The following is a 15,835-nucleotide window of genomic DNA, read 5'->3' as shown; positions in this document are numbered from 1 at the left end:
CAAGAGGATCACTTGAGCCCGGGAGTTTAAGGCTGTATGAGCTATCATCATGTCACTGCACTCCAGCCTGAGTGACAAAGCGAGACCCTGCCTCAAAAACAAAAACAAAAGCTGCTTTCAAGTCTTCTCCAAGCCTCACTTGCACTGAACTTGTTCCTTCACAAATAGCGCTTCCCTTGGGCCCTGAACGCCCGCAGCTTAGAGAAAAGACCGGCACCTTGGTGCTCCCATAGTCCCACAAGTCGAAACCAGCTGAATGCAGGTTCCTGGGCCTCACACCAGCTACTAAATCTGTTTCTTCACTATTTCCAAAGAAAGCCCCTGCCCAAGTGGGTCTCAGATGCTATCAACAAGGATCTTCTGACTAGCCTGTACTCAGGCAAAATGTCCACTCCCCAGGCAGTCCAGCCAGGAAAGGTTCAGAGAGGGATTGTCAGCACTAGCTGGGCCATATCTCACTCTGGCTGGCCCCCTTTGGGGGAGTAGCTTGATTCTCTGTAAAGAGCCTATGCAGGGAGGGGAGGCAGGGGCCCCTAGTGTGAAGGCTCTGGGCTCCTACGGGTGTGCCCCTTAGCTGCCTGTGCAGGGAGGGGAGGCAGGGGCCCCCAGTGTGAAGGACCTGGGCTCTTAAGGGTGTGCCCCTTAGCTGCCTGTGCAGGGAGGGGAGGCAGGGGCCCCCAGTGTGAAGGCCCTGGGCTCTTAAGGGTGTGCCCTTTAGCTGTTGCTCTGGAACAAACCACCCCAAAGCTTGATACTTTGAACGACAGACATTTATTGTTGCTCATGAATCTATAAGACAGCGGGGTGGGGGGAGGTTCTTGTCCGGCTGCCCTCTCATTTTGTGCTCTGCTAGTCTAGGATGGCCTCTGAGATGGTGTCCTCCACATAGTATCTGATCCCAGCAGGCCACCCTAGTCATGCTCACATGGGGCCTGGCTAAGGTTCCAAGAGAACAAGTGGGAGCCCCAAGGCCACCTGAGGCCCAGGCTCAGAACTGGCACGTGGTCACTTCTGTTGCACCCTATTAGCCAAAGAAAGTCACTAGGCCAGACCAGATGCAAGGGCTGGGGGAATAGACTCCACCTCTCGATGGGAGGTGTAAAGTCACAAGGCAAGGGGCAGGGATACACAGACATTTTGCCATCACTCTATCACACAATGCCTACTCCCAGGCCACAACTTTAGGGAATGGTCCGAGGCCTGCTCCCACCTAGGTTTGTATGAGGAGAGGCCCCACGTGCTCTCAAGCTAGCTCTAAGCGGCTGCTCAGTCCAGGAGGGGGCAGGGGAAGACCTTGTTACCTGCCAACCAACAGTGTTGCCAATAGTACCCTCACTTTGTTAGCTGCCACATCTCCCCTCTGCTCCAGAGGCCAACCTTCTAGGTGAAGGGTAATTCCCCTGCCTTGCCACAGTGCTTGCTTCAGGCACCCATGCAGACCTTCCCTCACTGCAGGAACTGGCTCAGCACAAGCATGTTCAATTCAGGCCAATGAGACTGGGGCAACTGTTCTTTGTTCCTCAGTCTGGAACTGCTACCAGAGTGGAGACTGAGCTCCTGGATCGGGTACATCCTGAAGTCTGCTGCCTTTGGATTGGCATTATGAGAGCTAATAAATCCCCCTTTGAAACCCCCAGAGCTCAGAGGGGCTTTCTAGGCCAGGCATCATCAATGTATTCCGTCAATATCAAATTAAATGGGTTTGGATCACACAACACGGGATATGAGCAATGTTTATTTCTTTGTTTTTGAGATGGAGTTTGACTCTTGTCACCAGGCTGGAGTGGTGCGATCTCAGCTCACTGCAACCTCCGTCTCCTGGGTTCAAGCGATTCCATTCTCTTGCCTCAGCTTCCCGAGTAACTGGGATTATAGGCGCCGGCCACTACGCCCAGCTAATTTTTGTATTTTTAGTAGCGACGGGGTTTCACCATGTTGGCCAGGCTGGTCTTAAACTCCTGACCTCAGGTGATCCACCTGCCTCAGCCTCCCAAAGTGCTGGGATTACAGGTTTGAGCCCCCTTGCCTGGCCAATGTTTATTTCTTTAAATGAAATTTAATCTGCTCCCAGCTGCAATTCTACAGAGATGTGGAAATTCTTCTCCTTACCTACCTGGGTGGTAAAATCCTGGGGTTCTCACAAACTCAGAATATTGGAGTAGGGCTCTTGTCCTTTAGCCTGTTCTTGTCACTGCTGAGATGCCTGCCTTCCTGGTCTGAGTGTACCCTGGGACTCAGCCTCCTCATCTGAGGCACCATCTCCTCTGCAGGCCCAAGGAGGATATTGGGAGTTGGGGAAGGAAATATATCTCCCCTGGACATCTATCTTATCTGTCAGTTTCCACTCCCCAACCCCTTACTGCTCTGCTCACCACCCCATGGACTTGACGCTTTTCTCTCTTTCCTGGGAAGAAGGTGGCTTAATGTACTTTGTTCTTGAGGCTGTCACCAGCAGGCGTTCACTCAGCAAGCCTGTCCTCAAGATGGAGCCTTCTGTAGCCCACGGAGTCCCGGGACACTGCAGAACCAATCCATCTTGGTCCCTGCCCTGGGTGAAGTCCTGCCTCCATTGGCCCTGATCTTGTTGGATCTGGGCTGCTTCTGATGCTAGAGAAAGGGGAGGAGGGGGTGCTCCCAGGCGCAGCTCTGGGTTTTGGCCCTCTAGGCCGGTCACATCGCCTCTTTGAGCACCTGTGGCTTCATCAGCAGAACAGGGGCAGGCCAGTTCCTACGTCCCTGGACCATAGTGAGGATGGTGGAGGCGCGTGAAAGGCCAGTGCAACGTTGGTGCTCAAGAATCCTGGCCACTTCCCCAGCCAAACGTACACTCACAGTCGCCACTCAGTCTTGGGGGTTCCCTAGGTGAAGCCACCTGGATGCCGGCAAAGGGTGGGTGTTCCAAATTTCCACATCTGAAGGGGTTCTGGGAGTTTCGAAGGGGTGCGCACCAGGAATGCCTTATGCTAGGCTGTAGGGAAGTGCTAGGACCTGGGCCGGGGTGGCCAGATTTCGCTTATAAAAATGCAGGATGCCCAGTTCAGTTGAATTCCCGATAAGGAGAGGATACATTTTTAGCCTAAGTTTGTCCCCACGCAGTAACTGGGCGTCCTGCCTTTTATCCGGCAATGCTTTTCTGGGCAGACGGGCGCTAGGGAGGGAGAGGGGTGCGGTCGGGGTGCGGAGGCAGGGGGGCCGGGGCCGAGGGGGGCCCGGCCAAGGAAGAGGAGGCGCGCACCGCGGGCCGCACGCTTTATTGGGGCGGTGGGTGTAGCGGGTGGCCCGCAAGCGGGTGGGGCGCGCTCGGCCCGGCTCAGGCGGCCTCCAGGCGGCGCGCGGGCCCGGGTCCTGAGCCTCCCTGCTGCAGCGCCTGCAGCCTGCGCTCGCGGCTCCGCTCCAGCTCCAGCCAGTGCTGCGCCTCTAGCTGCGCCTGCAGGCCGGGGAACGCGTTGGCGCGGGCAGGGACGCCCCCACCGCCTCCCGCGCCCGCCGCTGCGTATCTCCCGGCCGCGGCCCGGACCCGATCTCCCCGCCATCCCCGCCCCGGGACGCCGGTCCCTGCGCGCCGCGCCCGCCATCCCCACCCGGCCCCGGCTTTCAGTCGCCCGGGCTTCTCCCACCAATCCGGACTCACCCGGGGCTTGGGGCGCGCGGTCCGCGGCGCCGACACGTGCAGCAAGGCCGCCTGCCTGCTGCGCTCGGCCGCCCTCTCCGAGATCCTGCGCCGCAGCTGCTGCACGCGCTCGTCCTGCGAGGGCGCCGCCGGGGCCGCCGCAAGGGCCTTCTTCTCCTCCCACCTGGCGGGCGACGCGGCGGGCTCAGGAGCAGGCCGGCGGGAGGCCCAGGCCAGACCCAGGATGCCACCCGTGTCCAAGCGACGCGGGGGCAAGGAGCTACGCCGCCGGAGAGGTTCACCGGAATGATTTAGGACAGACAGCGAGGCCCAGGGGCCGCGGCGCGCTCCTAGACAGTACCACCGCTCAGGGGCTGGAGGGGGTGGGGGAGTCTCCAGCACTTCTATCTACCCTTTTGCTCTTTTTTTCTTTTCTTTAATTTTTGTTGTTGTTGTTTGTTTGTTTGTTTGTTTGAGGCAGGGTCTCACTCTGTCGCCCAGGCTGGAGTGCAGTGGCGCGATCATGGCTCACTGCAGCCTTGACCTCCCAGGCTCAAGCAATCCTCCTACCTCAGCCTCCCCAAATGCTGGGATTACAGGCGTGAGCCACGGCGCCTGGCAGCTTTTTTTTTTTTTTAAACTTAACATTTTTTAAAAAAAGTATTACAGGTGTACTAACTATATGCATAACTGGGGTACAAATGTGAAAGCCTCCTTTGACCTCGCACTCTTCTGTCTCTTGCCTGGAGGTACCCCCTGCTAACGCTGTGGTGCTGTGGCCTGCATCTCCACAGGTACCTGCAGACGTGGCCCTTGATCCTTCTGATTGTATGTGTTGTTCCCTGCTGGCTTTGGCATCAGTTGACCTCACAGCCTTAGGATATTTGCATGTGCTGTTCCCTGTCTCCACCACTCTTGTCTGACTGTCCAGGTCGCCCCTGTTGAATCTGTGGCCTGGGGCCTAAGTGCATGCCTGAGCCCGCTCTAACTTTTTTAGCAGGAGGTAGACCTTTGGAGGCACCCTAACACCAACCAGGCTGCGTCTGAGCTCTGCCAGTCCATGGCCAGCAGCTGGAAGTGATGAGCTGTCCAGGTGTGTGCCACCTTGGGGAGCTGGTGGGCAGCCAGCCCGCCCTGTACAGCACCAGCAGCGGTTACCCTGTGCCTCCTCTGAATTGCAACCAGAGCAGCGGCCCCTCCAAGGACCAACACTGAAGGGCTCTCTTCCATCAGCAATGATTAGTCCTTCCTTCTGTCCGCCCCACCATCCACCACACCTAGTCCCACTCGGAAACTGTCTCCGGAGCCCTGTATGCCAGGCTCTGAACGAGGCTCTACTACAACAGCTGGGCCTCCCTGGGAACTAGGCCAGGGCCCAGAGGCCAGCCTGACCCCAGGACCAGGGGACATGCCTGCCCATGTCTGACCTGGCTGCCAGGGGACAGCCACAAGGGGCTAAAAAACATCACCAGACTATCCCCCAAACAAGTAAAAAGGCATCTGTATGTGTGTGCATGCAAACGAGCTATCTGCAACCCTCAACTAGATCCTGGTTTAAAAAGAAAAAAAAAAGTTACAGTCTTTTAAAAATGTTAGCCAGGCTGGGCTCACACCTGTAATCCTAGCATTTTGGGAGGCCAAGGCGGGCAGATCACGAGGTCAGGAGTTCGAGACCATCTTGGCCAACATGGTGAAACCCCGTCTCTGCTAAAATACAAAAAGTTAGCCGGGCGTGGTGGTGTGTGCCTGTAGTCCCAGCTACTTGGGAGGCTGAGGCTTGAACCTGGGAGGCAGAGGTTGCAGTGAGCTGAGATTGCGCCACTGCACTCCAGCCTGGTGACAGAGCAAGACGCTGTCTCAAAAAACAAAAACAAAAACAAAAAAAACAGTTGGCCAACAGTCTTTGGACACTTGGGGAAATGTGAAAAAAGATGAGATATTTAGGTGATGTTGGGAATTTTTGTTCCATTTTCTATTGGTGTCAGGGTGCTGTGGTTTATGTGGGACGATCTTTTTTTTTAGAAGATGTATGCTGAAGTGTTTAAAGTGTCTGATTCCTGCAACTACTTCCTAATGCTTCTGCAGACATAAATAGCTAGCTGGCTACGTGAAGCACATATGGTGAAAGGTTGGACCCATGAGCTGGGTGCAAAAATGACCGCATCTGGGTCATGGCTTCTGAGCCATGGATGCAGAATTTTGCACCATTCCCATGTGCCTGGAAGTCACCTACTACAATAGGGGTCAGGGGAGTTACGGCAAGGGAACTTCCTGGGCAGGAGGGTGGTGGTTGTTTCTAGGAGACCCACCCAGGAGGGTGCAAGGCAGGCTTACAGCATGCTCCCTGTCCATCCAGAGGCACCCTCCCCGAGCCCAGTACCAACCTCAAGGCTGCGGATCTCCCCATGGCTGCACGGCACAGCGAGATCTGCTCCACCGTGTTCTGCAGTTCCTGGCTCTTGGCGCGCTTGCCCTGAATGATTTGATCCCGCTTTTCTTCCTCCTTGCGCCGCTGATTCTCTTTGAGCAGGGCCAGCCGCTCTCGCAGCTCCACTATGGACATCTCTCCTTCCAGGCCGTAGCCGGGGATCTATGGGGTGGTAGGGGAGGCCCCAAGCTGGGAGCTGTGCTGGGCCCCGATGCTTCCCACCAGGATCCCTCCCCTGTTCCATAGGCCCACCCCTTGCCCACCTTCCCTCTGCTTCAACACTGCTTATGAAACATGCCCCCAGCCTCTCCAGCCTGGGCTCCGCTCTGCAACACTACACCTTGTGTGGGTCTGCACATCTCAGCTGGACTGAGGCCCCTCCACTGTGGCAAGTCCCAAATGGAGCTCATGACTATCTCCCCAGCCAGGCTTCGGGGCCCGGGGCAGACAGCCGTTTGCACTCCCCATGGCCTTGGGGCTGGGCCAGGCCCTGCAGCTGGCTCCCCGCACTCCTCTGAGGCCTGGCCCCTCATCATGCCTTCTCACACGGGCTTCCGGCAGGCCCTCCTCAACCTCCTGCTCCATCCAGCCTCCACCAGCCTTTGAAAACACCTGCGCTCTCCCTACACTGCCCTTTCCACCCTGGCCCTCCCTCAACAGGCAGCTCCTAAGTGGCCTCCCCTGTGAAGCCCACCTTGGCCACCCCCAGGAGTTACAGAGGACTGGCTAAGTGTGTGCCTTGCCCGCAGGCTTGTGAACTCTTAGGGCCAGACCCAGGCCCGCGGCACATGGGTGTTGAGTCACGGAGGGTGGCGGGCCAGGTTTCAGGTGGTGCAAGACCCACCTGTGGCTCTGGTGGGAACCCTGGAAACTGCCTCTCATGGCAGTGCCAGCGTGGAGGCCCCTGAGGCATGGGCCCGTCCAGGACTGCATCCTCACCTGGGTCAGGTCCACGAGCTTGCCCTTGCGCGTGGGCTGTGTCTCGAGTGCGCGCAGCTGGGAGATGAGTTCACAACGGCGCCGCTGCTCCTCCTGGGCTGCCTGCGCCCTGCGCTGCAGCAGCCCCCTACTCTCCTCGATCGCCTCCTGAACTTGGGGGCCAAGCCAGGAGCTGAGGTGGCCGGTGGGTGGCAGGGCAGGGGCTGGACAGGAAGGCACCTCCCCCAGGGTTCCCCAGCCAGGACTCTGGCCTCAGTGCGGCCACCTGGGAGTGCCTCCCTCAAGGGGTCCCTGACCCTGGACAGCCATAGTGGCTCACTCAGGAAAGGGTGGCAGCCCAGCACCCGAGTGGGGAAGAGCGGGGTAGGGCCAGTGACATCTGGCTCCTGACTACCTGTCTGCTGTCGGCCCTTTGCGAGCTTCGTCTGGGCCGCCTTGGCGTTCTTCTGCCCCTCTATCACCTGCTCCACCAGCTCCTTCCTGGACCTGTCCTCCCGGAGCCGTCTCTCTGCACGCTGCAGCATCAGCTTGGCCATCTGCCCAGACAGCGGACCTGCCACGGTGAGTGGGGCTGCTCCGGCTTCCCTGCCTGGTCCCGCCCCAGCCCAGGGCGCAGCATGAGGTCTGAAGGTGGACCCAGTCCCTGCCCTTGAATCACCCCAGAACCCAGGTCTAAGCCCATTTGCTCCTGGCGGTGCTCTGGAAGTTGGGCCTGCGGGGAACTTCTACCTCACGTCCTCTCCCTTCCTCCCAGTGTGGTCTTGGGGGGAACCTTCCTGCATTTGAAGCCACCCAGTTTGTGGTACTTTGCTGTAGTAGCCCTAGAGACCCAGTGCACCCAGTAGCAACGTAAGCTGTTCACAGTGGAGGGAACCAGGGTAGGGGGCCCGGGGTAGGGGGGACGTGGAATACCCTGTACTATATTTACGGCTTTTCTGTAAATTTAAAAATTGTTCTGAAATTAAAAAATTACTTTAAAAGTTTCTTTAAAAACTTGGTAATACGTTGTGTAGAAATATGAGGTGAAGAAAGTGGGCACCAAAAAATACCAAGAGTCCCGTCTCAGTCAACCAGACAATGGGCAAAGAGAGAAAAGAGGCGTCCACACCGGCCCTCCCCGCCCAGCCACAGCGTCGGGCCATGGCACGGAGACGGCTGGGCGCCTCAGGCCGGGAGTGCAGAGGAGGGCGGCGGTGCCTCCTGGCTCTTTGGGAACGTGGAATCGGAGGCAGCAGCAGTCCACAGAAAAGGCTCCCACTTGGGAGTAAGACACACAGGATGCTAAGTTCTGCCTCTGCCACCCTGGCAGCTCCCTGGCAGCGGACAAGTCTCGGGCCTCTCTGGGTTTCAGTTTCTTTCTGGGGAAATGAAGATGGCCACGCCCACCTCCTCAGGTGCACTGGGTGCAGGGCCAACACCTAGCAAGGGCTCAGGAAAGAGTGTCCCCATCAGCCACAGCACCAGCCTCGGCACGGAATAGGGAGTCGGCACAGAGGAATGCGCAGGGGAAGAAGGAAAAGAGGCCCACAGGCCGGGAGCAGTGGACAGGGATAGGTGTTTGGCAAGCGATGAGTGTGTGGTCACCTGGCCAGGCTCACAGTAAGGAGAGGGTTCCCAGGCAGTAAGCAGCAGAGACAGCAGCCTGAGGGCCTGAGTCCAGGGTCACATGCCTGGCTGGGTCCACTCAGACATCAACCTTGGACCCACGGTCCTGCCTGCCGTCACTCAGGGGCCAGGGGCAGCCACATGCATCCTTGGGCCCTGCTGTGGACGTCCCACCAGGTTTCCCACACATCCCCTCCTCCTTCCTGCCACAGAGCATGGCTTGCACCGGCTGCTCGCTGAGCTCGCACCAAGCCCGAGCTTTCAGTTACCTGCACTGGCACCTTCAAAATTAAAATGAAGGTAGAACACATGGAACAGCATTTCTGTGGCCAGAATCAAGTGGAAAAAAGATGCAAGTGCTGCTTGATGAAACAATCTGCCTGAAGACTTTGGTAAAATGTACTCAGGGCCAGCTGCAGCGGCTCACACTTGTAATCCCAGCGCGTGGGGAAGCTGAGGGGGGAGGATTGCTTGAGCTCAGGAGTTTGAGACCAACATAGTGAGACCCCGTCTCTACAGAAAATACAAAACTAGCCAGGCCCGGTGGCTCCTGCCTGTGGTCCCAGCTACTCAGGAGGCTGAGGTGGGAGGATCATTTGAGTCCAGGAGTTTGAGGTTGCAGGGAGCCATGATTGTGCCACTGCATTCCAGCCTGGGAGACAGAGCAAGACCCGATCTCAAAAAAAAAAAAAAAAAAAAAGTATTCAAAGAATGATTACCCATGACAACCAAAACATGAAATGTCATTCCTCACCCAGGAGTTGAGTGTTGATACTAGTGCAGCTATTCTGGGTTAATTTCACAGGGATAACAGATTAAAAAACAAGTTATTGGCCGGGCGCGGTGGCTCATGCCTGTAATCCCAGCACTTTGGGAGGCCGAGGCAGGCAGATCACCTGAGATCGGGAGTTCAAGACCAGCCTGACCAACATGGAGAAACTCCATCTCTACTAAAAACACAAAATTAGCCAGGCATGATGGTGCATGCCTGTAATCCCAGCTACTCAGGAGGCTGAGGCAGTAGAATAGCTTGAACCCAGGAGGCAGAGGTTGTGGTGAGCCGAGATCGCACCATTGCACTCCAGCCTAGGCAACAAGAGTGAAACTCCGTCTCAAAAACAAACAAACAAACATTTTTTTTGTAGACGCGGGGTCTCACTATGTTGTTCAAGCTGGTCTCGAACTCCTGGGTTCAAGTGATCTAGCCGCCTTGGCCTCCCAAAGTGCCGTGACTACAGGTGTGAGCCACTGCATCCAGCCAAAATTTTAAAATATATCCTTTTCCAGCCCCATTGCTAGAGTACCTGAAAACTGGTGACTGTAGGCCAGGCATGGTGGCTTATGCCTATAATTCCAGCACTTTGGGAGGCCGAGGCAGGTGGATCACATAAGGCTGGGAGTTCAAGACCAGCCTGGCCAACATGGCAAAACCGCATCTCCCAAAAAAACAAAACAAAACAAAACAAAAAAAAGCTGGTGACTGTTGAAAAAAACAGAAAAGCACCCAGATAGGGAACTCAGTACTGGCTTCTATGAGGCACAGAGGTTCCTTGGAGAATAACTGAGTCTGTGTCTTAAGCAGAGAACATTCAGGTAGACCCCAAACATCTCTCCTCTCAATGGAAAAGATGCTTCCAAAGGCTCTTGAGCAGTGCCCAAAGTTCAGAGGAGGAGATGAAAGGGTGCCCATGGGTCGGGTTGTGGTACTAGGACCTCAAGCAGAAACAAAAGTTACAGTTCATTAAAACACATTGAGGCTGTAAAAGCAATCACTCCAATATGAACTGCATAAGAAAAACTAAAATTCTTTTTACTTCAAATATTTAGTGCCACCTAATCTAGTTAATTTAGTAAGAAAAAATATTAGTCACATGAATGCATGTAGCTAGACATCCTTAGACCAGGAGAGAAGCCTGAGAATCCCTGTGTAACCTGGTGTGAGAAGAGCGGCATTTTCTTTTTTTTATTTGAGACGGTCTCACTCTGTCACCCAAGCTGGAATGCAATAGCATGATGTTGGCTCACTGCAAACTCCACCTCCTGGGTTCAAGCGATTCTCATGCCTCAGCCTCCTGAGTTGGTGGGATTACGTGGGTGTGCCACCACACCCAGCTAATTTTTGTTTGTTTGTTTGTTTGTTTTTTAGTAGACATGGGGTTTCACCATGTTGGCCAGGCTGGTCTTGAATGCCTGACCTCAGGTGATCGCCCTGCTTCGGCCTCCCACAGTGCTGGGATTACAGGCGTGAGCCACCACACCCAGCCAAGAGTGGCATTTTCTAACTCCAAACACAACACAAGAAAAGACTGTTAAATTTGAAGACATAAAAAGAATATTTGCATGGCAAACACCCATCATAAACCTCATATACAAAGTCAAATGACAAACTGGAAAAAAAGCAATCTGCAACAATCTATTATAAAGGATTATTTTTCCTAACATATAAAGAACATTAGGCTGGGCGCAGAGGCGCATTTCTGTAATCCCAGTGTTTTGGGAACTGAGGCAGGTGAATCACTTGAGCCCCGGAGTTAGAGACCAGCCTGGGCAACATGGCGAAACCGTGTCTCTCCTAAAAAGGTGGTGCACGCCTGTAGTTTCACCTGCTTGGGAGGCTGAGATGGGAGGATGGCTTGAGCCTGAGAGGCAGAGGTTGCAGTGAGCCAAGATCATGCCACTGCGCTCCAGCCTGGGCGACAGAGTGAGACCCTGTCTCAAAAAAGAAAAACTGTGGCCGGGCATGGTGGCTCACACCTGTAATCCCAGCACTTTGGGAGGCTGAAGTGGGCAGATCACTTGAGGTCAGGAGTTTGAGACCAGCCTGGCCAACATGGTGAAACCTTGTCTCTGCTAAAAATACAAAAATTATCCAGACATGGTGGTGTGCATCTGTAGTCCCGGCTACGCAGGAGGCTGAGGCAGGATAACCGCCTGACCCTGGGAGGGAGAGGTTGCACTGAGCTGAGATCAACCCACTGCACTCCAGCCTGGGTGACAGAGTGAGACTCCGTCTCAAAAACAAAAACAAAAACAAAAACAAAACAAAAACCAAAAAAAAAAAAAGAAAAAAACAACAAAAAACGAAAAATTACTAAGAGAGTAGATTGTAAGTGTTCTTACCAGGAATAAGTATGTGAGATAATGCATATGTTAATTAGCTTGATTTAGCCATTCCACAATGTATTTGTATTCCAAAAGATCATGTTAGGCCGGGCGTGGTGGCTTCCACCTGTAATCCCAGCACTTTGGGAGGCTGAGACAGGTGGATCACTTGAGGTCAGGAGTTTGAGACCAGCCTGGCCAACACGGTGAAAACCCATCTCTACTAAAAATACAAAAAGTAGGCCGGGCACGGTGGCTCACGCCTGTAATCCCAGCAATTTGGGAGGCCAAGGTGGGTGGATCACGAGGCCAGGAGTTCAAGACCAGCTTGACCAAGATGGTGAAACCTCATCTCTACTACAAATACAAAAAAAGAAATAGCTGGGCATTGTGGCATGCGCCTATAATACCAGCTATTCAGGAGGCTGAGGCAGAGAATTTCTTAAACCCAGGAGGTGGAGGTTGCAATGAGCCATGATCATGCCACTGCACTCCAGCCTGGGCGACGGAGCAAGACTCTGTCTCAAAAAGAAAAAAAAACCAAAAACCAAAAAACAAAAATTAGCCATGCGTGGTGGTGCTCGCCTGTAGTCCCAGCTACTCAGGAGACTGAGGCAGGAGAATCACTTGAACCCGGGAGGCGAAAGTTGCAGTGAGCCGAGATCACACCACTGCACTCCAGCCTGGGCGACAGAGCAAGCTTCCATCTTAAAAAAAAAAAAAATCATATTATATATCATAAATATATTCAATTGCATTTGTCAAGTTAAATAAATAAAGAACCAAAAAAAAAAAAAAAGGGAAATGAAGGTCAAAAGTGCAATAGAAAATGGACAAAAGACATGGACAGACGGTTCACAGAAATAGACACAGAAATCATTTATATATGTGGACATTTGCTCAAATTCACTGATAAATAAATGAGATGCAAATCAGAACTATACCAAGATACTATTTCTGACCCATGAAATTGGCACAAATTCACGAATTCAGCCTGGTACACTCTGTGGCGGGGCATGCGGATCATACCCCTCTCACACTTTGGTGGAGTGAAGATGGTAAAAGTACCAGGGAGACGACTGGCCATATTCAGTAAAACCACGCGTCCCAAACGGCAAGGACTCCTGCGTATCCAGTTACTCTTTGGTGTGACATCTGGAAATATAACTTCCTCTAGAAGTTTACCCTGAAAATCCAGCTCTGCAAAGGTGAAAGTCTTGCACATTATTCTTTGCAGATAAAGCAAGGTGTGACCTTTTATGTAACAAAAAAGGGAAGGACAAACTATGTATATACAAGTGTGTTATTTGCTTCGAAAGACGGGAAAGGTAATCCAGAAATTAATGAAAGGAAGGACCAACAAAGGAAGGTGGAAATGGGTTGTAAGTTATAGACTTACAAGAGGTGAGACTTCTCTGAGTCTACCTTTTCATATTGTTTAGACTTCATTTTTGTCTGTTTGTTTTCTTTTTGAGACAGTTACGCTCTGTTGCCCAGGATGGAGTGCAGTGGCGTGATCACGGCTCACTGCAACCTTGACCTTCCAGGCTCAAGTGATCCTCCTACCTCAGCCTCCCGAGTAGGTGGCACTACGGGCACGCACCACCATGCCCGGCTAATTTTTGTATTTTTTACAGAGACGGGATTTTGCTATGTTGCTCAGGGTGATCTTGAACTCCTAGGCTCAAGTGATCTTTTGGCCTTGGCCTCCTAAAGTGCTGGGATTATAGGTGTGAGCCACCATGCCTGGCCTGGCCTTCATATTTTTTTTAAAAAGTAAAAAGGAAAGAAAAGGCAAACCTTAAAATTGAATACAGACACAGATGAAACTATCAAAAGAAGCAATCTGAGTGACCTTTGATCAAGTCCCTGACCGCAGGCCTGCAAAGGGATACGTCCCAGGAGAGAGTGTACAGGCTGGCCTCCTGGGGCTGAGGCTCCCCGCTGGTCCAGGCCACTGGGAGGCCCACTGGAAGGAGCAGGCGCTCTCGGGGAACACAGGCTGAGCGTGCCCACCTAGGCAGTGTGTCCTTCGAGGAGGAAGAGGAGCCAGGACCAACACATCAGTAGCTTCTACGGGGGCGCTGTGGACACTCAGCTCCACTGCCAGCCCTGGCCCTGCAGCTCCCGGTGGGCACACAGCTCAGCTGGCTGCCCCATGCCCAGCTGCCCTGCATGGCACCCACCTGCTCCTTCTGCTGCTCCACCCTCTGCTTGTTCTCCTGCATGAGGCTCTGCCGGGCTAGGACGGCCTCCTCATGGCTAAGCTTCCCTTGCAACCGCCGGCACTCGCTTGCAGCCAGCTGCTCCTCCCGGTCCTTCGCCTGCATCTTCTTCTGCCACTCGAAGAACTCAGAGAAGTCCCCAGCCCCATCCACGAGCTTATCAACCCTGGGCAAAGAGGGACAGAAGTACAGCTTGGGGTTTCTCCCGTGACAGAGGCTGCTGGGTGGTCACAGGTTTTCCTGGGGGACAGTGGCTGCGCAGGCGTGGGCTGCTACTCCTGACACCCAGCTGCGTGGCCTGCCCTTCCTCCTATCCCCGACCCACCGTCCACTCATCCCCTGGTCCCCCTTCCTGTGCGTCCACCCATCAGCCCCATCCACCCACCCCTCCCTTCATCCACTTGTTTGTCTACCCTCACTCTGTCCAACTGTCTGTCCATCCACCAACCCTGTGTCCATCATCTGTCCATCCATCAACCTTCTGTCCTCTGCTGGCCTGGCCACCCTTGCCCCTGTGCACCATCTATGCGTCCACTCCACCATCTGGTCAGACACCCATGCTCCCCCCACACCCTGACTTGCAGACAAGGAAAGACACGACCACACCGCGTGGGGTAAGCACAGGGGTTTGCAGCCCTGGTGGTCTAGGAGATGGGGGCATCAGGAAGGGGTCCAGAGAGGAGGTAACCCCAAGGGAGGTTTGGCGTGGGTTGGGCCTTTGCTAAGTCCCTCCAGCCCCATTCATGCCCCTCACTGAGCCGGCATGATCTTTGTAAGATGCACCTGGGACCCTGACACAGTCCTGCTTGTTGCCCCTGCTGCTGCAGGACCACAGCCTGTTGTGACCCCTGAGTCCCTCTCCACTGAGCTGCCCAGCCCCCAGGCCCCTCTTCTGGGCCTTTGCTCTCAAGGGTGATGCCGTGGAAGGCAGGTGGGGGGGCCTGCCGCCCTTCACCTCTGCAGCTCCTGCTCCACCTGCCGCTGGTACAAGGCCCCTTCTCGCAGGATGGCTGTGGTGTTCAGCTTGACCAGGATGTTGTCAGGCTGCGGGATTGGGGACTGGCTGTGCTGGGGGCTTGAGGAGACCCTTGGGAACAGCAAGTGCCCCTCCTGCCCTCGTGCCCGTCACAACTGCCCCCTGCCCAGGTGCTTCCCTATCCCCCAGTGTGGGGCCGTCCTTGGGACTCTAGGTCCCCCAGCTCAGGTCATCTGAGCCTCTACGGGCAGAAAAGGTCTGGAGGGGTGGGTGCCCAGGGAGAGCAGCCTGACCATCCAGGAGCACCCCTCACCCTATAGAAGGTCAGCTTCGGAGTCTTTCGGATTCGGGGTGGGAACTGAAGCCGCAGCTGCTGCTTGGAGCCCTGCAGGAGTCAGGGCAGAGCTGGCCGCCTGGCACCTGTGCCTGCTGGGTGCCCCCCAACACACACCAGGTGGATGCTGGCCCAGCACCCTGGGGAGGCCTGGCTCCCCCCTCTTCATCCTCCCCCCAGCTGCCCATCCCTACCACCACACCAGGTCAGGGTCTCTATCTTCCAATGCCCCCCAAGCCTTGCTGTGGTTCCACCCAGGCTGGAACAGGGAGGGTGCAGGGCCTGTGGGCCTGGGAACAGTGCTTGGCCTGGGAACAGGACAACTTGGCCTCAGGGCTCAGTGACCCTCTCCTCAGCCACCCCCAGAGCTGGGGTCTGGCTGGCCCCCATGGCCTCTCCCCGAGCCTGTCTGCTCCCGGCCCAGCCGCCAGCTGCTTTGCCAACACACCCCAGGGTGGGCACCGCAAGCTGCAGTGAGGGGAGTGGCTGCAAAGGCCACCCCTCTGAGCACTCGGTCATTGCAGCCCCGCGGCATGCACCATATGGGCTGCCCAGCCCGGGCCTGCCCTCATGGTGGGACCCTTGCCACCCAGCGGGTCCGTGCTCCTGAGTGAGC

The 15,835-nt window shown here is 55.1% G+C and overlaps 1 protein-coding gene across 2 annotated transcripts in view; it reads right to left on the bottom strand.

The window, feature by feature from the left end:
• Positions 1-755: 755 nt before the first annotated feature.
• The window catches only part of CFAP99 (cilia and flagella associated protein 99), a 46,715-nt gene continuing 31,635 nt past the window's right edge, over positions 756-15,835 (bottom strand). For both annotated transcript variants that reach the window (XM_001174489.8, XM_063808592.1), the window contains 8 exons: positions 15,199-15,270; positions 14,865-14,953; positions 13,871-14,075; positions 7,372-7,513; positions 6,978-7,129; positions 5,995-6,200; positions 3,632-3,794; positions 756-3,427 (listed from right to left, as the gene is read on the bottom strand). In XM_001174489.8, the coding sequence (XP_001174489.3) occupies positions 3,311-3,427; positions 3,632-3,794; positions 5,995-6,200; positions 6,978-7,129; positions 7,372-7,513; positions 13,871-14,075; positions 14,865-14,953; positions 15,199-15,270 (1,146 nt within the window). In that variant the 3' untranslated portion in view covers positions 756-3,310. The remainder of the gene's footprint in view (positions 3,428-3,631; positions 3,795-5,994; positions 6,201-6,977; positions 7,130-7,371; positions 7,514-13,870; positions 14,076-14,864; positions 14,954-15,198; positions 15,271-15,835) is intronic.

Source organism: Pan troglodytes, chromosome 3 (genome assembly GCF_028858775.2).
Source record: "Pan troglodytes isolate AG18354 chromosome 3, NHGRI_mPanTro3-v2.0_pri, whole genome shotgun sequence".
Classification (NCBI taxonomy): Eukaryota; Metazoa; Chordata; class Mammalia; order Primates; family Hominidae; genus Pan; species Pan troglodytes.
Note: the sequence above shows the minus strand (reverse complement) of the source record. Positions and strands in the feature narration are given on the sequence as shown.